Here is a 25,219-nt window from a genome sequence, read left to right on the forward strand (position 1 = left end):
AAGCTCCTCTGTCCTTGGGATTTCCCAGCCAAGGATTCTGCAGTGGGTTGCTATTTCCTTCTCCAGGGGATCTTCCCAACCCAGGGATCGAACCCATGTCTCCTGCTTGGCAGGCAGATTCTTTACCACTGAGCCACCTGAGAAGCTCAATCACTCTCCTACTGATGGATATTTAGATTGCCTTCACATTTTTGCTATTTCAATACACGTTATAATGATTTTTCTTGACTGTGTCCCTGCATGCCTGGACCAGGATCCCAGAGGTAGATTCTTAGACATGGACTCGCTGGGTCAGAGTCCTGGAAAGCATTTTTGAAAGCTAAAGTCAAGTTGCATGCCGAGGAGCTGACCCAAGCTCACACTGCCGCTGGTGGTGTAAGATACTTTCCCACGTCCCCATCACACTGGATGATGTTATTAATATTTTAAAGTTTTGCTGATCAGAGAGGGGAAATGGCATCTCACTGTTGTTTTCATTTTCACTTCTGTCATTACTAGGAGATTAACCTTTAATGGATTCTGTGCTGAGATACATACGTAAACATGAGTGTTTAGGAATACCTTATGATTATAAAAATATTTTCTTATTTTTCCCAATACTTGAATAAGTATTATTTTTGACTCTGTAATGCAGTTAGATTTGTTTGTGTATTACATGAGCTAGAAATGGATTTATTTTCCCGACAAGATAGCTAATAGTCCGCAGGACATTATCGACACCACCATCCTTCCCCACTGACTTGAAGATCCCCTGGAGAAGGGCATGGCAACCCACTCCAGTGTTCTTGCCAGGAGAATCCCATGGACAGAGGAGCCTGGTGGGCTGCAGTCCAGAGGGTCGCGAAGAGTCAGACACACTTTTTCCTGTAGATCCACAGGGCCTGTCTCCCTCCTTTCAGTTCTGACCCTTCTTCCCCTTTCCATCAGCGTCACGTTGCCTGAGCTGTACGATGGTTTTAGTCCGTGTCAGTTTCTCACTGGCAGGTCCTCCCTCATCATTCTTCCCTTGGAGAATATTCTTGGCTGTCTTTGCACATTCTCTCATCCAGGTGTATTTCAGGATGAACTTACCACGTTCCCTTTTTTAAAGTTCCCCGTGGACTTCTTCTGAGGGGAGATGGGGGAACCCTGATACAGATGGGGAGTGGTGTTTGGAGGCTGAAAGGGCCCTCCCTCTTTCTAGGTAACCTGTCTTCTAACCTCGTGGTGTCCTTGTCCTGGAGCCTGGGGCAGGGACCCCTTCTCCAGGGTCAACAGGCAGCTGAGGTCTCACTTCTTCCCAAACGAGCACGCCTGGGCTTCTCCAGGTCAGGCGCACCCCTGAGGGCAGCTGCGGTGGGTTTGGTCACATGAACTTAGGGCCCTGGAGCCCCCCTCCCACCAGCTGAACAACCTCAGCACAAACATGACCTCCCCGCAGGGCCTCCTCAGCCCGGAAGCCCCCCTCTCTAAAGAATCCTCACTGTTCTAGACAAATACAACGACTTCATCGAGGCCAATCGCATTGAAGACTCGAGGGAGCGCTTGAAGACGCTGCGGAAGCTGGTAAGGAGGGGGGCTGCTGCTGGGCGAAGGGCAGACTGGACAGGCGAGCGCTGCGGCCCCAGCAGCCCAAGCCCAGTGCCACCAGCTTCCCCCGTGACCTCGGCAAGCCCTTCTCTCCTCAGGGCCTCAGTTCCTCTGTCTATCCCCGGGGGACAGTTAGAGAGTGGGTTCCAGACCCCCTGAGATATGGCAGCGGAGCCCCTTTGAGGGGCAGTGGGGAGGCGGAAGCCATCACAGCCTGGTCCCATGCCCCTTCCTTCTCCCACCCAGATCCGGGATCTCCCAGGGCACTACTATGAAACACTCAAATTCCTCGTGAGTCATCTGAAGACCATTGCCGACCACTCGGAGAAAAACAAGGTGGGTCCAGCTCCAGTTTGAAGTGTGGGGGAGGGAAGCCTAGTGGGGTCTCCTCAGCGTATTCTATTCAGTAAGCTCCTCCAGGTCAGGTAACCTCAGGCTTCACTGGCCCCGCCCTCCGACCTAGGGGGTCCTTCTGTCCCGCTGCCCCCACATACTGGCCAGTACTTCTTCCTGAGCCGGCTCCTGAATTTCTGAGGGTCTTCAGAGGCGGAGAGCCTCAGACTCTGTGTCTGGTGGAATCTACCCTCTGACTGAGCTTGGGTCCCTTGCGTTGCGTTTTCGTAAGCAAACCCCTATATCTTCTAGTTCCGCAGGGGGGTAGAATGAGGGGACATACAGGATTCCTGCCAGTCCAAAACACCCTTGGGACGTCCAGTGGGTCTTCACTCTGGCCTCTCCCATTGCTAGACAGTACGGGTGTGCAGGTGGGGAACTGCCCGTGAGAGCTGGGCCTGGGGTTGAGTGGGGCCTATTCTCTACTTACCAGGCACCTCCATGCCCAGCAAGGAGGCACATGGCCCCAGGCCAGGACCAGCTCAGGATGTGGTCGGGCTGGGGGCCAGAGGGGCCCAGAGTCAGGGAGGCCCAGGGGCCTGGAGGTCAAAGCTCACAGGGAGACTAACACTGATCCGCTTCCCTCCCCTGCCCAGATGGAGCCCCGGAACTTGGCCCTGGTCTTCGGGCCGACGCTGGTGAGGACGTCTGAGGACAACATGGCAGATATGGTGACCCACATGCCTGACCGCTACAAGATTGTAGAGACGCTGATCCAGCACGTAAGCGGCCTCCCTGGGCCCTGGCTCCTGCTCGCCGGGGTGGGTGTGCCCAGGGAAAGATGTGGAAAATGCTCCAGGGGTGCAGGAGGCCCTTCAGAAGCAGTAGCCTGCATTTTAAGGCCAGGCAGGTATGAATCCTGAATGCCTGTCCCCAGCGGGACAACCAGGAGCCGCTGAGTTTCCAGGATGTGTGTGCGGGACAGAGGGAGGAGAAAGGTCAGGGAGAGCTGCTGCTGGGTTGGAGGGCAGAAGGGTTGAAAGAAGCGGGGTGCCTTCAGAAGGTGACCCACGGGAGAGATGTCCAAGCAGAACTGGGCAGACAGATGGGACAGCACTCTCCCTGCAGGCCCACTGAGACTTTAAGGGAAAAATGGCGATTCCCTGGGGAATGGGAGGCAGATGGGGCAGGGCGGATGATGGGCTGGGGCAGGATCTGGCTGCGTGGTCTCCGTGTCTTGGGCTGGTCACCTTCCTCCTTAAGGCTGCCTGGAGGCCCCACAAGAGCCTGTGGTTTCTAAGGAGTCTTATTATCCACCACAGGATGAGAACCCAGAATGGCCAGCAGAAGGCGCAGGAGGCTTTTTTTTTTTTTTTTTCTTTTTTTTAAGCGCCAAACCCAGGGCAGCACTGCCCCCTTCTAGGGGCACTCAGAGATGTTTTTATGAATCATTGATTTTTCCATTTCCAAATCTTGGTGGGACCTGTGGTTTAACCCACAAAGAATGGAATCAAAACCCTCCTGCCAGGAGAAATAAGATGGGCAACTGGTCAAAAAAAGGGTTTGCTTCCCTGGTGGCTCAGTAGTAAAGAATCTACCTGCCAATGCAGGAGATGTGGTTTCGACTCCTCGGTTAGGAAGATCCCCTGCAGTAGGAAACGGCAACCCACTCCAGTAGTCTTGCCTGGAAAATCCGACGGACAGAGGAGCCTGGAAGGCTACAGTCCACGGGGTTGCAAAGAGTCAGACACAACTGAGCACATACATATACATAACAAACAACAAACAAGGGAAAGGAACTTCAGCTCCCCCACCTCATAGACACTTTAGGGAAGGGAATAAGCCAGGTCATGTTACTCCTGTTACAGATGAGGAAACTGGGGCTCAGAGAGGAAAAGCGATTTCTTCAAGATCACACAGCTATTAAGTAGCAGCCTCAGGATTTGAAGGCAGGTCTGTCTGACCAACTCCTCTGCTTTACTCCCCACTGAATGGGAGGGCCGACTCCTGGGTCCACCCTAGAGCTGGCTTTTGAGTGAGCGAGGTGGTCAGAGTTAGCCGAGTGAGGCTGTGGGTACACTTTGGTCATGCTGGCTGGCCTTGCCTGCTCCTTTCCTTCCTTCACTGGGTGTCAGAGCTCTGAGCCATAGGAGGGTGTGTCGAGGCCTGTTCTCACTCTAACATTGGGACCACCAGCCCGGAGGCCCACTCCAGAGCTGTTGGGGAGGCCAAGGCTGCTGGGCAGTGTCAGAGATCCTGATGAGGCCTTGGTATGGGGAAGCTTTCCTCCCTTGGAAAAGTTCAGCTCTCCAAACGAGGAACCCATGGAGCCCCCATGAGTGTATGCTTGGTGGGGAAGGTAGTGAGGAAGAGAGGGAGACTGGCCCCCTGACTCCTAGCAAAGTCCAAAGAAGCCCAAAGCCTTGGTCAGCTGGAGTGTCAGGACCTTCAGGGAGATGGGAGGCCCAAAGTGTGTCCACTTCCCCTACCCTAGGGTCTCAGGGGGACATCCCCAGCCAGTGGCAGCATCTTTTCTGGGTAGGGTGGGGGAGGTGGAGTACATTGGTCTCCTTCATAGGTGTAACCCCAGCACTGACCCTGTGCCTGGCATAGAGTGAACCCTCAGTATTGGTTGAATGAATGAATGAATGATTTGTTGTTGAGGTTATGCCAGTCTGGGCATTCCCACTGAGGAAATCATTTCTGGGGAATGACCAAACATGTACCTCTCCATTTTCTGCCCTGTTGGCATTAAAGTAATCAGCCCTGGATGATTGTCAATTGTCAAGAAAGTGAGCTGCCTGTTCATTCACACTGAGCCCACTGAGCCCACCCACCCAAGTTGGCCAGTCTGTCTAGCACAGAGACTCTTGAGCCAGGGTAATCCCAGTGTAGTCCCGAGCCCAGGCAGGGCAGAATTTGTGGCAGCAGTTGCTCTGGCTCTGAGCCCCTGGCCAGTGAGTAGGTGGTTGGAGTTCGTGGGTGACATGACCTCCCGTCCCACTGGGAGGTTCAGCTGTGACCACCCCTGCCTCCCTGCCCCGGGGGTTCTGTGTTCCATGGAATTTTTGGACAGCAGAGCTGGAAGGGGCCTTAAGTTATGAGACCTGACCTTGCATTGTACAGAGAGTAGAAACCGAGGCTTGAAGAGGAATGGTGACTTGCTCAGGGTCCCACAGCAAGATATGGCCGAGTTATAACCAAACCTAAGTGTTCAGCCACCCGGCAGCAAGTCACCAGCCAGCTCATACTCATGATTACTAAGCTAGCTAAAACCGAAACAAAGACCATGCTGAGGCATTTGTTCATTTATTCACTCAGCAAACGTGGTGACTCCTACTGTGCGTGCACTGGAACTTCTCAACCCGGCACTAGTGACCTTTGGGGCCAGACCATTGTTTGTTGGGGGCTGTCCTGTGGCTGATAATATGTTTCGTGGCATCTCTTGGCCAGATGCCAGTAGGCTCCCTCCACTTGTGACAATTGAAAGTGTCTCCAGATGTCACCAAATGCCCCCTTGGAGGGGCACAGTCACCCCAGTTGAGAAGTACTGATGCAGGGGCTCAGGATACTGCCCCTGGAGCCAGTCTGCCTGAGGTTGCACCCTGGTTCTGCCCCTTATATGCTGTGGGGCCTTGGACAAGTTAGTTACCTTTTTTGTGCCTCTGTTTCCTCACCTGTTTGTCTTGCAGTGTTATTGTGAGGGTTGCATGAGTTATTATCTGTAAGGCACTTAGAATGGTGCCTGGCAGGTAGTAAGTGTTATACAAGGGTTAGCTTATTGATCACCATTGCCATCATCACCACCATTGTCATTGTTCCATACCAGATACAAATGCAGGTGCTGGCAGCACAGAGGTGAATGGAGCTCAGACCCTGCCCTGAAGGCATGCTGCCCAGTGAAGGCAGCACTTCTGGGCTATATCCAGGGAAGCCACATGGAAGGACCCAGCCCAGCCCTGGGTGCAGGGCTGCAACCAGAGTCAGGGAGTTCCTGAAAGGCACTAGGGTTAGCCAGGCAGAGAAGGGAAAATGAGCATTCCAGGCAGAGGGAACGGCATGTGCAAAAGCAGGGTGGCCTGAGCTAGTGTGAATTCTTCCAGAGAACCACGGGCCACCCGGCAGCTTCCCGTAGACGTCCAGAAGCTTCCTGTAGCCTTCCGGGTTCTCAGAGCACTTTCAGGTACTCTTAAACCTGAGTTAGAGGCTGGGTTTTTAGGGCTCCTTCTAGACAGTCTGTCTCTAGGGACTGCACCTTTTAGTAATAGCTAACATTTATTATACACTATTTGTTGTACTAAATGCTTTACATACAGTATTTCTTTTTTGCTTTTTTAAAAAATTGAGATGTATTGACATATTAGTTTCAAGTATACAAAATGATGGTTCAATATTTGTATAGATTGTGAAATGATCAGCACGAAAAGTCTAGCTAATGTCCAACACCATACATAGAAAATTTTTTCTTTGATGAAGCCTTTTAAGATCTACTCTCTTAGCATCTTTGAAATATACGATGCAGTATTATTAGCTGTAGTCACCATGATTACATCCTCACGACTTATTTATTCATTTTACAATTGGAAGTTTATATCTTTTGACCACCTTTGCCCATTTCAGTCACCTCCCCATCCCTTTTCCCCTGCAGCCAACAATCAGTTGTCTGTATCTATGAGCCTGGATTATTTTTTTTCAAATTCCACATGTAAGTGAGATCTTACAGTATTTGTCTTTCTCTGCCTGACTTTGAATTTCACTTAGCGTAATGCCCTCAGGGTCCATCCGTATTGCTTCAAATGGCAAGGTTTCCTTCTTTTTTACTGTTGGATAATATTCCACTGGGCATATAGACTGCATTTTCTTTATGCATTCATCCATTGATGGACACTTAGGTTGCTTCCGTGTCTTGGCTATGGTAAATGAGGCTGCAACAAACAGGGAGGTGCGTATATGTTTTCATTTCCTTCAGATAAATACCCAGAAGTGAGTTTTCTGGGTCATATGGTAATTCTATTTGTAATTCTTTGAGAAGCCTCCATACTGTTTTCCACAGTGGCTGCACCACTTTACATTCCCACCAGCACCGCACAAGGGTTTTTGCCACATCCTCGCCAACACTTGTTATTTCTTGTCTTTTCGATAACGGCCATACGGTATTTTATTTTAATCCGCAGCACAGTTCTCAAAGTAGATACTCATGTATCATGCCCATTTTAAAGATAAGTAAGTAGACTCAGAGAGGTGGTTTACCTCAGGTGAACTGGAGCCCTGAGTGACTGACTCTAGATCTTGCGTTTCCCCCTCGTCATCTCTTTTTTCCTCTGTCTCTTCCTTGTTCCTGTTCTGCGCTGCTTATTTGAGTTAATCATATGCCTGATTATGATGAATAATAACTGAAGTTCGTGACCCAAGGTCATAATCAACTTTGCAAGTCTCCTTGTTTCCTCCCTTCATTCCAAAGCCCACTCTGCAGCCCCCAATAATTACCACTCTAAAATAGGCTAACACATGTCTTTTCAATCCACCTTCTACATGCTAATTTTAAGTATAAAGATATCCATAAATATAAATAATACTCCCTGTGTTTTAACTTTCAGTTAGTGAGCTTAGCTCATTTACTTTTTGTAATTTCTGTACTGTCAGGACTTATTTCTGCCATCTTAAATGGCATCTCCTGTCTACTACATTTTCATTTTATTTGCTTTTTTGGGTCTTTCCTACCTTTGTATGGGTTGATTTTATTTTCCTGATATAAAACTCACACAATTTATAAAACCCATACTTATGTTGAATGATACAATTGCAAAAAGCCTGTAGTCATGTTGAATTTTTACTATCAATTTCTAAAGTTTATCAGTGTCCACGTCTTCCTTCCACCACATCTAAGAGTCGAGTATCTTAGTATATTTTCACCTGTCACTAGTTCCTCCCTATGAATTTGAAGTCCACATTGTCACGGGTATACTTGGTGCCTGTTTGTATATGTATGTGTGCAATCATTGCTTAGTTTGATAACAATTGACTTTTCTACACTATTATCCATCTTTACTTCTTAGAACTTCCTATTCTTTCCTGGATTTATTTATTTACTTGCTCATGAGGTCAGCTAAGAGAATCTTCATGTAGCAAACTTTCTGATGTTAGAATAGCTTTATTTCACACTCAAATTTAAATGAGAGTTTAGCAAGATATAAAATTCTAGATTAAAAATCTCTTAAATTTTAGTTCAGAAACACATCAAAAAATATTACTTTCATGTCATCTTGTATCTGTTGCTGCTGAAAGTTCTAGTTAAGGCTGATACCTGTTCACATGTAAGCAATGTTTTTGGTTTTCAGAAAACTTTTAGGGTGTTATCATCAAAATATATTTGAGTGGGATTTTTATTTTCTATTCTGTTTGGCATGTATGAGAACACCCTTGCCTGCCTGACCCTCGGGGAACCTCCTGACACCTCACTGTAGGCACTTGCCTTATCTGGGGTTGGGGGCACCAACCCTGTTATCTGGGGCACCCTTATCTGGGGTTGGGGCACCCACCCCAGCCTGGGGTGGGATACACACAGCTACAGCCGCGGGGGCTGGCCTTCTCCCTGCAGCGGAACTCGCTGGCACTAGATGGCGCTGCTGCACCCCTCTCTTCTGGTTTGCCATAGGGAGTGGCTGTGGTGATGCGCAGGGACTGTGCGTGGTGAAAAACAGGCAGAGAGAAGCTGTCCTGAGCCGGGCATCTCTCTGTACTCGGACCCTCTCCCAGTCCAGGCTGTGTTTCCTTTCCACACTGGGTCCCAACTTTTCCATCAGGTGCCTGAGTGGGTCCTCTGAACCGAGCAGTTTGGGAGCTCTTGTCTCCCTGTCTTCCCTCAGCTCCTTCCCACGCTGATTCCATCACTTCCTTTTGTCTCCTCTGCAGTCAGACTGGTTCTTCAGCGACAGCGAGGACAAGGGAGAGAGAGTGAGTGATGCAGAGGGGCCGTGGGGTGGGGTCAGGTTGGTGGTGGGCCCTCATCCCAGGTGGGTGGGGTGGGCAGGAAGTCTGAAGCAGGAGAAGGTTCCTGCCCTTAGGACATCCCAGTCTGTTGGAGGAAGCATAGGCCCTCTCCTCAGGAGCCTCCAGTCTGATGAGAGATATAGCCCTCACTTTCATGAGCCCCAAGTCTGAGGGGGAGATGGAGGCCATGCCCTAAGGAATCTGAGTCCAGTAGCAAAGACAGACCCTGCCCTCCAATCTTATGAGGAGGACAGAGGGCTTAGGAAGGTCCAGTCTAATGGAGGAGACACAGATCCTACCCTCAGTGGAGGGAGCAGCTGGGCCTTTAGGGTTCAGCCAAGGTGCTGGGAAGGCGGGGACATGTAGGACTGCCCTGGAGTCCCTGGCTGATGAGGGAACACTCCCTGAGCCGGTGAGCCCCAGTCTGATGGAGGAGACCTGCGCCCTGTCTTCAGGGTTTCCCGTTCCAAGGGGTTTGCAGTCACCCATCTGAGGCTGTGGGCCTGACCCTTCTCCTGTTTGCAGACTCCCGTGGATGACAAGGAGCCTCAGTCAGTGCCAAACATCGAGTACCTCCTGCCTAACATTGGCAGGACAGTGCCACCTGGAGAGCCAGGCTCAGGTGAGAGCACGGGCCCAGGAAGGGGTGAAGAGGCCATGGGATCTGCATTCCTGAGGGTCCCAGATGCCTGGCCAGGCGCCCAGCTGCCCTGCTCCTGCCCCACGGGGCCCCTCCCTGCCCCACCACTGGGCTGGGCTGTGGCGGGGGCTTCCGCCTCCTCGGCTGCCCTGGGTTGGGTAGGACCTTTGTTTTCACCGGTTTCTTTCCTGAGCTTTTTGTTTCTTGAGGGCTGTGTCCTGGGCACGTGCCTCTTTTTAATTTTTCTTCCTTTTCTCCTTGCACCCCTCCTCCCCTCTTCCCTCTTCTCCCTGTGCTCTCCCCCCATCCCCTGGATCCTGCTCTTCTCTTCTCCTCCCTTCCTTCCTCCAGCGGACCTGTTGGAGATTTAAAGGGTACAGTGTGGCATTGCGACCTCGGTCACTAACAGTGGCGGGTGATTATAAGAAGGCTGGGCAGGCATGGGGCAAGGGACAGGCAGAGCTGTCCAGGGCGGTGAGGACCTCTCCCCTACAGTCCAGCTCCCCACGCTTGTTAACAGCGTACCGGCCTCCCATCGGAAAGCCCCTTCTCAGGAGGAAGGAAGCACTTGTTAGAGCCAAGTCGGGGCCCCTTGCCAGGAAGCCTGGGCACCACATGGCTGCCCTCCACAGCCCCCCGGCCCTCCTACTCTATGGCTTTCTCTCTGTGCTGAGCTTGGCCACTTCTGATTATCTGGGTGGAGTAGGCTTGGCTGGTAGTGGGACCCAGCATCTCCAGACTTCAGTGATGCCACCCCAGAAGCCTCTCTGCATCTATAGCTCCTGCATCGGCCGCCTCTGAAGGCTGGCTCTTCCTGCTCCCGAAATCAGAGCCCCTGGTCACTCAGCCCCTAGTCCTGCTCCCAGGGGTCTGGCTGTCATAGTAGAGGAGTCCAGGGACAAGAGGGTAGCCTTCTGGCTCTAGCCACTAACTCCCCACTCTGTGGGTGACCTCCCCCCTTGCGTCTCTGACAGAGGCATACCACAGCACCCCTAGTTGCAAGAGGCAGGCTGGGGAGGGGGCCAGAGGACGTGGGGGTGGGGATGGCCGAGAGGAGCCCCCCGTCTCTTCTAATCACCTGCTGCCACTCTCCTGCCCGTGTGTGTCGCTGTGTGGTCAGCCCATCTGCTCTCACTGTGTGCAGGGGAGGGCTGGGGAGGAGGCATCTAACTTGCTTGCTGGAGAGTGTGGATTAACCGCACCTGCCCCCCTTCAGACCCCCAGAGATCCTTGGGTGGGCCTGCTCCTTCCCCAGTCCTGGGGACTGCACTGCAAGACTTATTTCTGGGTCCTTCCCCACCCCAGTGTTAATAAGGGACTGGAACCCACATTCCTTCATAACTCTGATAGTAAACAGGGCCTTTGCCCCTGAGGACAGCCTGACCTCTGGTCTGGAGGTAGACGCTTTCCAGGCTGTAATCACCAGCCCTCCCTACCTCCTGCCCTGCCCATTTCCTGTCTGCCCTGTGCCCCATCATTCACATGGTCCCTCTGCCCTCTCATGTCCCTGAAGTCGGGGGGTGAGGGTAGGTATAGAGCGCCCCTCTCTGTGCACTGTGTGGTCTCCATTTTTCCAGAGCATCTGTGATTTGCTGTGTATTGTGGTGGTTTCTGTGAACTGCATCTGATGTTTGGCGTTTTCTCTCTAGTGCTTCAGAGTAACAGGGACAGGAGGGGAGGGGAGAGGCCAAAGAAAAGTCCGCCTTGCCCTTAACCCTGGGCAAATGCAGGTCCAGGGGCCTGATGTCACTTCCTGCTTCAAAAGGAAGTGGTGATTGACATCCTTCTCCACTCCATCCTTATCCCCCAGGAAATGACATCAGAAGTCCACCGCGCTCCCAGGACCTGGGGAGAGCTCAGGGTTCTGAACTCCCTGGTTTCTGAAGCCGTTGAGGAGAGGGAATTGTGTTCACAAGAATCAGCCTTCTCTTGCCCAATCCAACTTTCATTTTTCCTTTGTTTCTTACCAACAGGTTCCACCACCTGTAGTTCAGCCAAGTCTAAGGTAAGTGCCACAGCAATTCTGAAAGTTATGTCCCTGTACAAGCCAGCCCACTTGCTTTTTGGTCACAACAATTGGGAGAGTTGTGATTAGAAACTTGAAGAAGATTGCTAGTCACTGGGAAGGAAGGTGGGAAACACCTGAGTGTCCAGGGTAAGCTGAGTTCGCTCACCTTGGCAGTGCTTGGGGAGATAATTGATGAAGTAGAGGCTCTGGCTTGGGAGTTTGGTGGCCCGAGGCAGTGTTGCCTACTGGTTAGGAGCACAGACAGTTGTGGGCCCATGTCCTGGCTCCACCACTTGGTAGCTTTGGGACATTAGGCAAGTGGTTTAACTTCTTTAAGATCCTCAGCTTCCTCATACTATTTATGAGGATAATACCTACCCTCGTAAATGGGGTTAACAACAACTATGAGTTATATAATGATTGTTTTTAAGGTCTTTGCAGAGCCCAAAGCAAATGAAGGGAAATAATAAAGATAAGAACAGAAATCAATGACATTTAAAACAATGAAGCCTAAGCTGGTTCTCTGAACCAGGTCTCATAGGCAGCTAGTTGCCTGTTCCAGAGCCTGCCCAGTAGGGCAAGGATGCCTGCCCCAGATGAGCCCTGCTCAACTGTTAGGTTAGAGCTTGAAGGCCAGGGGTGTGTAAACAAATTTATTTTCTCACAGTTCTGGAGACTAGAAGTCCAAGATCAAGGTGTTAGCACGGTCAGTTTCTGGTGAGAACTGGCTCGTAGATGGCTGCTTTCTCACCATGTACTCATATGGCAAAGAGAAAGTGAACAGGTGTGCATGTGAGACGAAGAGCAAGCTCTCTGGTTTCTCTGCTTATAAGGGCACTAATGCAGCCATAAGGGCCCCACCCTCATGACCGCATATAAAATTACCTCCCCAATGCCCCAAGTACCATAACACTGGGGGCTTAGGGCTTCAACATATGAATTTGGGGGTGGGGAACAGTTCTGTCCATAGTAGTCGGTGAAATCAGCTAAATGTTGTCTGGTCAAACTGGGCTTATTTCTTTCTGGATCTCTAAGCACTGGCTGAGTCCCAGAAAAATCAGTGTGCCTGACACCAAGCACATTATGTTATCTAATCATTATATTCATTATATATCAACATATATATACATATATTATATATTCATTATTTATAATAAATATTCATTAGTTCATTATATGTCAGATGAAAGCCCAGAAGGAAGGAAGGCTGCTCTAGTCTAGTGCAGAAGTCCACTGTAACCTCTCCATAGAGCCTCTGCTTACACACCTCTGGCGACAGGGAGCTCACTCCATCACAAGACTTCTATGGCAGGGAGCAAATTAATTATAGTGACCTGAATTTAGTTCCTTGTCACCTCCACCCCTTGCTCATGCCAGACCCCTGGTTTCCTGTAGCCTCTTTTGGACTGACCCCTCAACCTATATGTGAACCTCCTGACCTCTGTATTCCCTAGAAGTGGCCGTTCTGACCTCATTGCTTCTGTAACTCGCCAGGATGAGAGTGTAATTTGATCAGATGAGCCCAGCGGTCTCTCACGTCTCCCAGAGAGCACAGGCCAGGAAGGAAGGCCAGGGAAGAGGCCCCCACGCGCCTCACGCTGGTTGTAGCAGTGCTGCAACTCACACAGCTTTAGGCGGTGCCTTCTAGAGTCACACAATGTGGGCAGCCGCGGCCCAGGAGCCGCAGGCCTGTGAATCCTGAATCCCTGACAGACTCCGGTTTTCTCAGAGCTAACTGATATGAGAGAGGGCGGCGGTCATGGGAGGCAGCGCTGTGTCTCCGTCCCCTGCAGGCTGACCTCATTTTCTTACACTTTCCTTTGTGCTTTACGGCTACTACACTTATTTTTTTTTTAAAACAGATTGAACGTTTGTGGCAACACTATGTTGAGCAAGTCTGTTGACACCATTTTTCCAACAGTATTTGCTCACTTTGTGTCTCTGTTCACACTTGGATAATTCTTGTGCTGTTTCAAACTTTTTCATGGTAATTATATTCGTTATGGTGTTCTGTGATCAGTGATCTTTGATGTTACTTTTCCAAAAAGATTATGACTCCCTGAAGGCACAGGTATTGTTTAGTGTTTTTCAGCAATGAAGTATTTTTAAATTAAGCTACGTACACTTTTTTAGACATGGTGCTAGTGCACACTTAATAGACTGCTGTGTGAACATAACTTTCATATGCTTTGCGAAACCAAAAAATTCATGTGACTCGCTTTATTGAGGTATTTGCCTTATTGCTGCAGTCTGGAACTGAGTCTGCAGTATCTCTGAGGTGTGCCTGTTATACTGTGGCTGCAACAGAAGGTGGCCTGTGAGACGGGTGGCAGGGCAGGTCATTCATTCCAGCCCAGCAGGGGACCAGTCCCAGCATCTGCTTCTACTGAGCTTCCTACGTTCGTTCACCTATTTGTTTAATCACTTAACATTTCTCGAGTGCCTCTTATGTGACAGGCACTGTACTAGGAGTCATGGATGCAAACATGAGCCACGCGACCTTGCTCTCAAAGGACTCAGGGTTTGATACAGATGATGTGGAAACAAAGCTATTCTGATGTGAGAAAGAGCTGCTGTATGTGTATTTTCAAAGGTCTATGTAACAGGTAGAGAAGGGATTTCCCAGCTCAGCCAAAGGGAGAGCTGGGTGGGAGGCTGCTGTACAGAGGATGCTGTGTTTGCACTGCGCCTAGTAGGTGGACTTAAGAGTTCATCCCATAAATAGGGTGGGGAGCGGGGCACAACTAAGGGCTGCCAGTGTTAAAGTGCAAGACCTATCAAGGGAAGGGTCTGAACCGCCTGAGTGACGGCTGTGTTCAGTTGGGGTCAGGGCAGAGGGGCCTCAGGCAGGTTGTGAGGGCCCTGTGTCTGTGCTTTATCCTCATGGGGGTCTCGTCCTGCAGAGGCCGGAGGCAGTCAGATTCTTGCCTTGCCTTAGAAGGACTGACTGCTCTTGAGGAGGAGGAGCTAGGATGAGGCAAGGGTGGAGGCAGGGAATCCTCTTTGGAGAGGGCAGAAAGGTCTAGAAAAGGCAGAGTGAGGGTCTGAACACAGGATAATGGGATGAACCACTTTGGGAGTCATTTCTGGAGAATCTAGAGGGAGGAGGGGAGAAGGAGGAGTCAGAGTCACCTGAGGTAAGGACATGAATGTTGGCAGTCTAGGGCAGGGGTAGGGAATGTAATGTGGCTCCAGGTAGGTGAGTTTCAGGTGTTGGCAGACCCCTTGGTAGAGGCAGATTTGCAGTTAGAAGAGGAGTTCTGGATGGAGCTCGAGAAATAAAGAATTTGGTGTTGGAGAGGGAGACCTCGGGGGCAGGATATTCCCAGGGAGAGAGAAGAAAAAAGGGGCTGAGAACAGAGCCCTGAGAGCATGGCTTCTTAAGGGGTAGGAAGAGGAAAACGAGCCTCCCAGGAGACAGAGGAGAGGCCAGAAAGGCAGGATTAAAAACCAGGTGGAGGAGGCAGTGATGGGCAGCTTGGGCTCTGCTAGGGGATCATGGAAGGCCAGGACCAAAAACCACCCACAGGCTCAGCAGTGAGAACAGTGGCAGAAAGTTGCCCACGTTGCAGCTGTAAATCACAATTTGGAAGTGGCTTCAATCCAAACCATCAGGTTGTGCAGGATTCTTAAGCCACTTTTGGCAGCAGAACTGGTGGTTGGATTGATCTGGAGTTGGGGATTGTGGAGGTGGAGAGCTGGTGGGGAAAAAAAGTGAAAATGTTAGTCACTCAGTCCTTTCCGACTTTTTGTGACTCCATGGACTGTAGCCCTCTGTTTGTGGAATTCTCCAGGCAAGAATACTGGAGTGGGTGCCATTCCCTTTTCCAGGGGATCTTCCTGACCCAGGGATCCAACCTGGGTCTCCTGCATCGCAGGCAGATTCTTTACCATCTGAGCCACCAGCGGGGTGCTGGTGGGACCACAGAAATGCTTAGGGTGTGGTGGGAAGGGACATGAACTTGGGTGGGTTGCCACAGAGAGGCTGTTCCTACTGAGTAGGTGGAAAGGCAGGTTTCCTGGTGAGACTGAGTGGAGAGGAAGGGAAGGAAGAGTTATGGTCAGAGAAAGGTGCAGGCTCTGGTATCATAACCCAGGATAGTATACGTGAAATGGGTTCAAACTGTCAAGTGTAATTTTGCTGTTTAGAGTCTGTTATTAGTAGAGCTTGAGTTTAAAAGGATTTATGCCACACTGGATGTGGAGAATGGAATGAAAGTTGGGGCGAGGTGAGAAACCAGCCCCCAGCTCGCAGGAAAAAGCCGAGTCTGGATTAAGACCAGAGGAGGCGCCAAGGAGGCTTCAGAGTTGAGGGGGCGGGGGTGGTAGGCTCTAGAGCGGATCTGGTTGGGACCTCCGTCCGGGGTTGGGGGCCGGGGCGGGGAACAGCAGACGGTGCGGGTGCTGGGCTGGGCTTGGCTTGGCCCTGTCAAGATTAGGTGCTGTGGTGGGGGGTCGGGATGTAGGGTCTGGAGCTTGGAGGCCGCCCCCGGCACATTGACCTGTCTCCCGCACAGGGCTCATGGGCCCCCAAGAAGGAGCCGTACACCCGGGAGATGCTGGCGATCTCCTTCATCTCGGCGGTCAACCGCAAGCGGAAGAAGCGGCGGGAGGCGCGGGGACTGGGCAGCAGCACAGACGACGACTCGGAGCAGGAAGCGCACAAGCCTGAGGCGGGGGCGCCGGCGCCGCGGGCCCAGGACCGGCCGGAGGGGCAGCGGCCGGGAGCCGCCGCCCCCGAGGCCCCCGGACGCCTCAGCCCCCGGCGGCGCCGGAGGAGCGGCCGGCCGCGGACACGCGCTCGATCGTCTCGGGCTACTCCACCCTGTCTACCATGGACCGCAGCGTGTGCTCGGGCAACGGGGGCCGGCGGGCGGGCGCGGGGGACGAGGCGGACGACGAGCGCAGCGAGCTGAGCCACGTGGAGACGGACACGGAGGGCGGCGTGGGGTCCGGGGGGCGCCCGGCGCGCCGGCCCTCGTTCAGCTCGCACCACCTGATGCCCGGCGACACCCTGGCGCGGCGCCGCCTGGCCCGGAGCCGCGCGGACGGCGAGGGCGCGGGCGCGGCCGCCGGGCTGCCGGGCTCCGCCTCCTCTAGCAGCCAGGAGTCGCTGCGCCCCCCGGCGGCCGTGGCGGCGGCGGCGGCTCTGGGCTCGCGGCCCTCGCGCCTCGAGGCGCTGCGGCTGCGCCTCCGCGGCACCGCCGACGACATGCTGGCCGTGCGGCTGCGGCGGCCGCTGTCCCCCGAGACGCGGCGGCGCCGGAGCAGCTGGCGCCGCCACACAGTGGTTGTGCAGAGCCCCCTGACCGACCTCAACTTCAACGAGTGGAAGGAGCTGGGAGGCGGGGGTCCTCCGGTGTCCGCGGGCCCGCGGGCGCACAGCGACAACAAGGACTCGGGCCTCAGCAGCCTGGAGTCCACCAAGGCGCGGGCCCCGTCGACCGCCGCCTCTCTGCCGCCCGCGCCCGGGGACCCGGGAGCCCCGCAGAGCCAGCCCCCGCGGCGCTCGGCCGCCTCCCGCCTCCATCAGTGTCTGTGACACCGCCCGCGCCGGTCACCCCCCTCCCCGCCCCGGTTTCCCAGGAGTCGTCTTTGCCTGCACCCCTTCTCTAGTCGCCCATGGGAGCATCCGGGTGCAAGTGGGGGGCGCTGAGGCCGTGTCTCTGGTTTGTGCGCTGGAATTGGTCGGGAGTGGCCAGAGGAGAAGCCGGGGCTGGACACGGAGTGTGAGTGGAAGGCAGGGGCTCCGAGCCTGAGGAGACCGAGAAGGGTTAGGCCACTGGGACTCCGTGCAGGGCTGTGAGGGTCTCTGTCCCCTGGATAAGTGTGCCCTTCTGGGCCCTTGTGTCTGCACTTAGGGACCCTTATCGGCCCATGGGGTGTGGATAGGGAGCCCCTAAGGCTCAGACTAAGGAGAAGACACTGGGTGATGCTGGCTCCTCACGCCTTTCCTCTGTCCTCCCCGCCCGCATTAGCCCCTAGCTGCCAGCTAAGGCGGGGTGCGTGTGTATGTATATTGGGGGAGATGAGGTGGGGCGGTAGTGTCCGTGGGGGCGGGGTGGTGTGTGCGAGTGTGTGTTCTCATTGTCCAAGTGTTTCCAGTAGCAACTCCTGCCACTCCTGCCCCTTTCCTCCCCCGCCCCCATCAGGGCTCCCTGTCTTCCCTGCACACGGGATCCTGCTCCCCTGCTGCTTGTCAGAGCCAGAGAAGGCGGGTGGGGCCCTTCCACAGAGGCAGGACTGACACCAGGGTTACTCCCCACACCAACCTTTTCCCAATCTTTACATTACGACCGTGGGGAGCTGCCTGTGCCCCAGACCATGGGGAGGGTCCAGAGTCCCCCTGCTAGACCTCTTGCCGCTTTTTGTTCTTCCAGCTGTGCCTGCTCCTTCCACAGCTCAGGCACACGGGCCCCACCTTCTTCCCTTTAAGAGGGAGGGTAGAAAACATCCTTGGTGTCTGTCTGTCTCTCACACTCTCATTCACTCACTCACACACACACAGATAGATGGATGGGATCTGCGCTGGGCTGCTCCTTCAGGAAGGGCAGGACCCAGCGCTCTCTTCCCCCAACAGCTGTAAATAGATCTCAGATCACAGGCCTCTCCACCCACGTCCTCACTCATCCCAGGGAAGCCCAGGGGGTTGTGAACCCACTGCCACATCTATCGGTCCTCTTGTTTTATGCAAAGATTTGCTGTAAAGTAGATTTCTTGATCCTCCCTCCCTCATCCTTTATTGTAAATATTGTCTCTAAATGTGTAACATATTATAAAGAATTTATAAGGATTTTTAAAGATGTTTTGCTCATTTAAAAAAGTGTTGTAACAGTGTTGAATAAGCCTCCGCCCGACGTCCGCATGTCTCCTTTCACTGTGTCCTTGACACACCTCTCTAGGCAACAACTAAGATTTCCTGCTTCTGAAAAGTCCTGTCTGAACAGTATAGTCTATATCTTGGAAATAAATGGCCTTCCTTGAGGCACGAGTCAGCTGTCTCACTTGTTTGGGAGGGAGGAGAGGGACAGAGTGGGGCTGGGAGGGGTTGAAAGTGAGGTACCTGGCCCACGGAGCGGGGGCAGTGGGGCCGGGCCAGGTGGTGACTTAGTGGAGACAAACCTCTGCTTCCTGGTAGCTTGGAGGTGTCCTGGAAGACTGGCTTGAGCAATGACTTGGGCACAGAAGATAAGACGGAAGGGTGCTGACCCTCATCACTGCAGAAGATTTTCACGCACCTGCTCTCTTTTCCTGCAGAGACCAGGAAGGGCACAGGCACCTTCCTTCTCAGGGCTGTCTGGACCTTCAGAATGGTCCACAGGTGCTGGCCAGCAGAGAGGAGGCTTTGGGAAAGCCCAGGGTCCTCCCTGCTGGCCAGCTGTCATCGCCCTTTGTCTTATTCACATATGTAAGCTTACAACCTGGGATGGGCTTTCTTCCATGTCATGTCTCTATAGTTGCTCCTGCCAGCTTCAGGCTGCCTCTGATGATGCTAGTAGCCATCTGTAGGAAAAACAGATGCCAGTCATCAAAGAGAACCTAGGGAGGAGCCTTGGAACTGGGAAGAGCTTAGTGGCTCACTGAAATCTGCTTCCTTCTTCCACCTCTGTCCCAGAGGTTGTTTTTGATTGGCACATGGGCTAAGAGCTAGTATTATTGTGGGCCCACACCAGCCCCCAAGGGCTTTATATGTCCTTAATTAATCCTCCAAAACTCTTTGGAGCTATGGTCACAACACTGTTGTCTCCATTTGTATATGTGAGGAAACTTTAGACAGAGAGAGATGACATACTTGTCCAGGGTCACACAGCTAATAAGCGGTAAAGGCAGGATAAATCTAAGCCCAGAAAGCCATAAGGTCAGGGTTGCTGCCCACTGGGCTTCCTTCATGCTATAGTAGGCTTTGCGGGAGAATAGATCGAAAACCGGGTTTCTCTGGTGGCTCCGTGGTAAAGAATCCGCCTGCCAATGCAGGAGACAGCTTTGGTCGCTGGGCCAGGAGGATCTCCTGGAGAAGGAAATGGCAACCCACTCCAGCATTCTTGCCTGGAAAATCCCACGAGCAGAGGGTCACAAAAGAGTCGGACACGACTTAGCAACTAAACAATGACAGATCAAAACCCTGTGCTTTCCTTCAAAACCAGAGAGAAATGAAGACATCTCCAGTAGAAAAGCAGGCAATTTCTCATTAGCAGGTCTGCCCTATGAGAAATAATGGAGTCCGGTGAGCTGAAATGAAATACACTAGATGGTAACTTGAATCCATACGAAAACATAAAGGACACCATTAAAGGGAACATGTAGGCATTATAAAAGGCAGTATAAACATTTTAATTAATTAATTTATTTATTTTTTGGCCATGTCACATGGCTTGTGGAATTTTAGTTCCCCAACTAGGGATCGAATTTATGCCCTGTACAATTTCCATTGGAGGACTCCGCAGGAAGTCCTAACCACTGGACTGCCAGGGAATTCCCATAAACATCTTTATTTGTAATTCTTCTATTGTTTGTCCTTAACTCCCTATTGTTTAAAGGTAGTTGCATAAGATGATAATTACAAAACTGTTTTGACAGGCTTATAATGTATAAAGATCAAATTTTTATGATAATAAAAGCATAAAGGAGTCAGGAGGGAATGGAGTTATAACGAAGCAAAGCTTTTGCATGTTATGAAAATTAAGTTAGTATTAATCTAATCTGTTTTAACTTAAGATACTAATTGTAACCCCCAGGGAAACCACTAAGAAAATAACTCTCTCAAAATATTATAAATGAAAAAACAGCGAATTAAAAAGGTACACTAGAAAATATGTTTCACACAAAAAAGAGAAGGATTCAAGGACTGGAAAAACAACAAAAACATAAGACATGAAAAACAGCAAAATGGCATAAATCCTACCTTATCAGTAATTATATTGAACGTAAGTGGAGTAAACACCCTAATCAAAAGACAGAGATTGGCAGAATTGATTAAAAAACATGCTCCAACTACATGCTGTTCACAAAACTGCTACTTTAGATTCAAAGACACAAAATAGTTGAAAGTGAAAGAATGGAAAAAGATACGAAATGATGAAAAGAGTTATGAAGGAGAGCCAGAGTGGTTATACAGGTATGAGATAAAATAGGCTTTAAAGATAAAAAATCATTGCTAGAGACAAGAAGGATGTTTTATAAGAATAAAAGGGTCAGTCTACCAAGAAGATAAAATGATTATAAATATATATGCTTCAAAAAATGATCTTCAAAAAATGAAGATCATGGCATCTGGTCCCATCACTTCATGACAAATAGATATGATAACAATGGGAGCAGTGACAGACTTTATTTTCTTGGGTTCCCAAATCACTGCAGATGGCGACTGCAGCCATGAAATTATGAGATGCATACTACTTGGAAGAAAAGCTATGACATAGACAGCGTATTAAAAAGCAGAGACATTACTTTGCCAACAAAGGTCCGTATAGTCCATCTATGGTTTTTCCAGTAGCATGTATGGATGTGAGAGTTGGACTATGAAGAAAGCTGAACGCCGAAGAATCAATGTTTTTGAACTGTGGCATTGGAGAAGACTCTTGAGAGTCCCTTGGACTGCAAGGAGATGAAACCAGTCAGTCCTAAAGGAAATCAATCCTGAATATTCATTTGAAGGACTGATACTGAAGCTGAAGCTCCAGTACTTTGGCCACCTGAGGCAAAGAGTTGACTCATTAGAAAAGACCCTGATGCTGGAAAAGATTGAAGGTGAGAGGAGAAGGGGACAACAGAGGATGAGATGGTTGGAGGGCATCACCGACTCAATGGACATAAGTTTGAGCAAGCTCTGGGAGATGGTGAAGGACAGGGAAGCCTGGGATGCTGCAGTCCATGGGGTCGCAAAGACTGGGACATGACTGAGTGACTGAACAACAACAATATATGCTTCTAACAACAGAACCTGAAGCAGAAACTAACAGAATTGAAAGGAAAGTAGACAATTCGAAGCAATAGTTGGAGAAAATTCCAGTGGTTAGAGCTCCATGCTTTCACTGCCAAGGGCACAGGTTCAGTCCTTGGCCCCTCAAGTTGTGTGGCATGACCAACAAGCAAACAAAAATCAAAAGAATAGTCGGACATTGTTGCTTTCAATAATGACTAGAACAACTGGACAGAAGATCAATAAGGAAGTAGAAAATGTGAACAATACTATGAATCAACTAGATCTAACAATCTCCAAAGAAGCTTCCACCCAACAACAACAGAATATACATTTTCCTCAAGTGTGCATGGAACATTCTTCAGGATAGACCAAAAGCTAGGCCATAAAACATGCCCAGAACATTTAAATTACAATTTAAATTTTAATGAATTTAAAAGGATTGAAATCACACAGAGTTTGTTCTCCAAACACAAGGGAATTAAGTTAGAAGTTAGCAACAGAAGGTTTGGGGAAGTTCACAAACGTGGCAATATAAAAGCACACTCTTAAATATCTAATGAGTCAAACAAGAAATCACAGGGAAAATTAGAAATACTTTAAGATAAATGAAAGCAAAAGCACAGCATGTCAAAGCTTACGGGATGCAGCTAAATTAGCTCTGTAAGGGAACTTTATAGCTGTAAATGTCATACTGGCAAAGAGAGATTTCAAATCAACACCGTAACCTTGCATCTTAAGAAACTAGAAAAAGAAAAGCAAACTAAACCCAAAACAAGCCAAAGGGTGGAAATAATAAAGAATGGAAATAAATGAAGCAGAAAATATTTAAAAAAAGAGAAAACCAATAAAACTAAAAGCTGGTTCTTGGAGTGAAAGTGAAAGTGAAGTCGCTCAGTCGTGTCCGACTCTCCGCAACCCCATGGACTGCAGCCTACCAGGCTCCTCCGTCCATGGGATTTTCCAGGCAAGAGTACTGGAGTGGGGTGCCACTGCCTTCTCCTGGTCACTGTTAGAGGGATCTGTACCCCTCTTTCTCTTTAGGTTCCAAGATTCTCAAGAACTCTAGGGCCCAGGCTTTTCTCCACCACGCAGACTCTCCCCAACCCCGGGGCCCAGAAGAGCGGCCTACGCAGGATGGCCTCTTGATAAAACACAGGCCGCTCAGCCTTTCTCCCCCAAACCTCAGAATTCACCGCCCACTGGCCCACCAGGAACAAAACTGACAAATATTTAGTTTTTTTTCTTGGTCAGTCTAACTAGGTATTTATCAGTTTTGTCAATCTTTTCCAATAACTAACTTCTAGTTTTATAATTTTTAATTAATTTTCTTTTTTTCTATTTTCATTTGTCATTTAAAAAATGCAAATCACAACCACAATGAGATACCATTTCACACTCACCAGGATAGATTAAATCAAGAAAATAGAAAATAACAAGTGTTGCTGAAGATATGGAGAAATCGGAACCCTGGAACATTGCTGGAGGCAGTGCAAAACATACAGCTACTATGAAAACTAGTTTGGTGGTTCCTCAAAACATTAAACATAAAATTACCATATGATCCAGCAATTCCACATCCAACTTTATACTCAATAGGAATGAAAACATATGTCCCAACAGAAACTTGTGCCTGAATGTTTATAGCAGTATTGTTCATCATAACCAAAAGGTGGAAATAGCCCAAATACCATAAATAGATAAATCATTGTATATACATAAAATGAAATATTATTCAGCCATAGAAAGAAAGAAATCTTGCCATTTGCCACAACATGGATAGATCTTGAGGACATTGTGCTGCATGAGACAAGTCAGATAGAAACAACAAATACCATATGCGCTCATTACATGTGGAATGAAAAAAAATCTCAGAGAACAAATGGTGGTTGACAGAAGCGGGGGTTGGAATGGGGTGAGATGGGAGAAGGGAGTCGAAAGGTACGAGCTTTCAGTTATATTTTAAGTCAGTCCCGGGGATGTAATGTACAGTGTGGCAACTATAGTTAATTATACTGTTGTACTGCATAGTTGAAAGCAAAAGAGTAAATCTTTACTAAGAGAGAAAATCTTAAGAATTCTCATCACAAGAATAAAATTTTCTCTAACTATGGATGGTGAGAGATGTTAACTAGACTTACTGTGGGGATCGTTTTACAGTATACACAAATATTGCATCATTACGTTGTATGCCTGAAACTGACACAACGTTGTATGTCAATTGTACCTCAATAAAGAAGTCTTTATCACTCACCCCACTTTATAAGTGATGAACAATCTAAAAATGAAATTAAGGAAACAATTCTATTTATAATAGCATCAAAAATAATAAAATACGTAGGAATAGATTTAATAAAAGAAGTGCAAAACTTATACCAAGGAAATGAAAATATCATTGAAAGAAATTTTAAAAGATCTTAATAAATGGATATTCCATGTTTTAGATCTTATGTTGTTAAGTTGGAAGATTTAACACACTGCCTATTAAAATCCCCATTTTTTTGGTCTTTTTGGGCAGAAATTGACAAACTGATCCTAAAATTCCTATGGAAATGAGAGGGACGTAGAACTATCAAAACAATCTTGAAAAAGAAAGTTCCCAACTTCAAAACTTATCACCAGTCAAGACACTGTGCTACTGGCATGAGGCTAGGCATATACTTCATAGGAAAACTCCAAATCTGTTTGGGTTGAATTAAAGGAATAAGGATTTTTCTCTGACATGGGCAGGTGGAAGGACTACAGTGGTGGGTGTGAGCTGAAGCAGAGTCTGTGGATTTGAGTGAAATTCCTGGCACGTGGCCAGGGATATGGGGTGGAGCTTCTTGCCAGATGCCGTTAAGAGTGCTGTCAACCAGTCGGCATTAGAGAATATTGAGGGAGCCTATGTCAGCTAATGGGTACGGTGGCCTTGGGCCCAAGGCCCTGGCACAGTAAAGGATGCTTTGCTGCCCTGTGAGTTTAGGGTCACTTAAGCCACTCAGGGGCTTCCCTGGTGGCTCAGAGATTAAAGCGTCTGCCTGCAATGCAGGAGACCTGGGTTCGATCCCTGGGTCAGGAAGATCCCCTGGAGAAGGAAATTGCAACCCACTCCAGTATTCTTGCCTGGAGAATCCCACGGACGGAGGAGCCTGGTGGGCTACAGTCCACGGGGTCGCAAAGAGTCGGATATGACTGAGTGACTTAACAACTAAGCCACTCAGAGATCAAAGAGGAAGAACATTCCCAGGGGACTCAGAGATGTGCAGATGCTGAGGGAGAAAATATGTGGACTTCCCAGGTTCCTATTGGTAAAGAAGCCCCCTTTCTACTATCAATTAGAATCTGGCTCTGAGACCAACCTGAGGTCAGTCAAATCCTTTGCTCAGTCACTCTCCCCATCAGTAGACAGGAGGTAATGACACCAATAGCCCATATGGTAAGGATTAAATGAACACTTAATCCGTGTGTTTGTGTGCTCAGCTGCTTTAATCGTGTCCAACTCTTTGCAACCACGGACTGTGGCCAGCCAGGCTCCTCTGCCCATAGGATTCTCCAGGCATATATACTAGACAGGGTTGCCATGTCTGTCTCCAGGGGATCTTCCCGACCCAGGGATTGAACCTGCGTCTCCTGCATTGCCTCCATTGCAGATGGACTCTTTACCCACTGAGCCACCTGGGAAGTCCGTAATATGTGTAATGATGAGTACTAAAAGCACCAAGAAAGCATGGCTAACAGGAGAGATGGGTCATGGGTTTGAGTCTTAGCTCCATCACTC

The 25,219-nt window shown here is 49.8% G+C and overlaps 1 protein-coding gene across 1 annotated transcript in view; it reads left to right on the top strand.

Annotated features, from left to right (window-relative positions):
• ARHGAP23 (Rho GTPase activating protein 23) overlaps positions 1–18,524 on the top strand; it is a 73,012-nt gene extending 54,488 nt beyond the window's left edge. The window contains 8 exon segments of the mRNA XM_061391562.1: positions 1,472–1,545; positions 1,816–1,905; positions 2,559–2,684; positions 8,815–8,856; positions 9,418–9,514; positions 11,506–11,537; positions 16,058–16,295; positions 16,298–18,524. Coding sequence (XP_061247546.1) covers positions 1,472–1,545; positions 1,816–1,905; positions 2,559–2,684; positions 8,815–8,856; positions 9,418–9,514; positions 11,506–11,537; positions 16,058–16,295; positions 16,298–17,082 — 1,484 coding nt within the window. The 3' untranslated portion in view covers positions 17,083–18,524.
• The last annotated feature ends 6,695 nt before the right edge of the window (positions 18,525–25,219 follow it).

This window comes from Bos javanicus, chromosome 19 (genome assembly GCF_032452875.1).
Source record: "Bos javanicus breed banteng chromosome 19, ARS-OSU_banteng_1.0, whole genome shotgun sequence".
Taxonomy (NCBI): domain Eukaryota; kingdom Metazoa; phylum Chordata; class Mammalia; order Artiodactyla; family Bovidae; genus Bos; species Bos javanicus.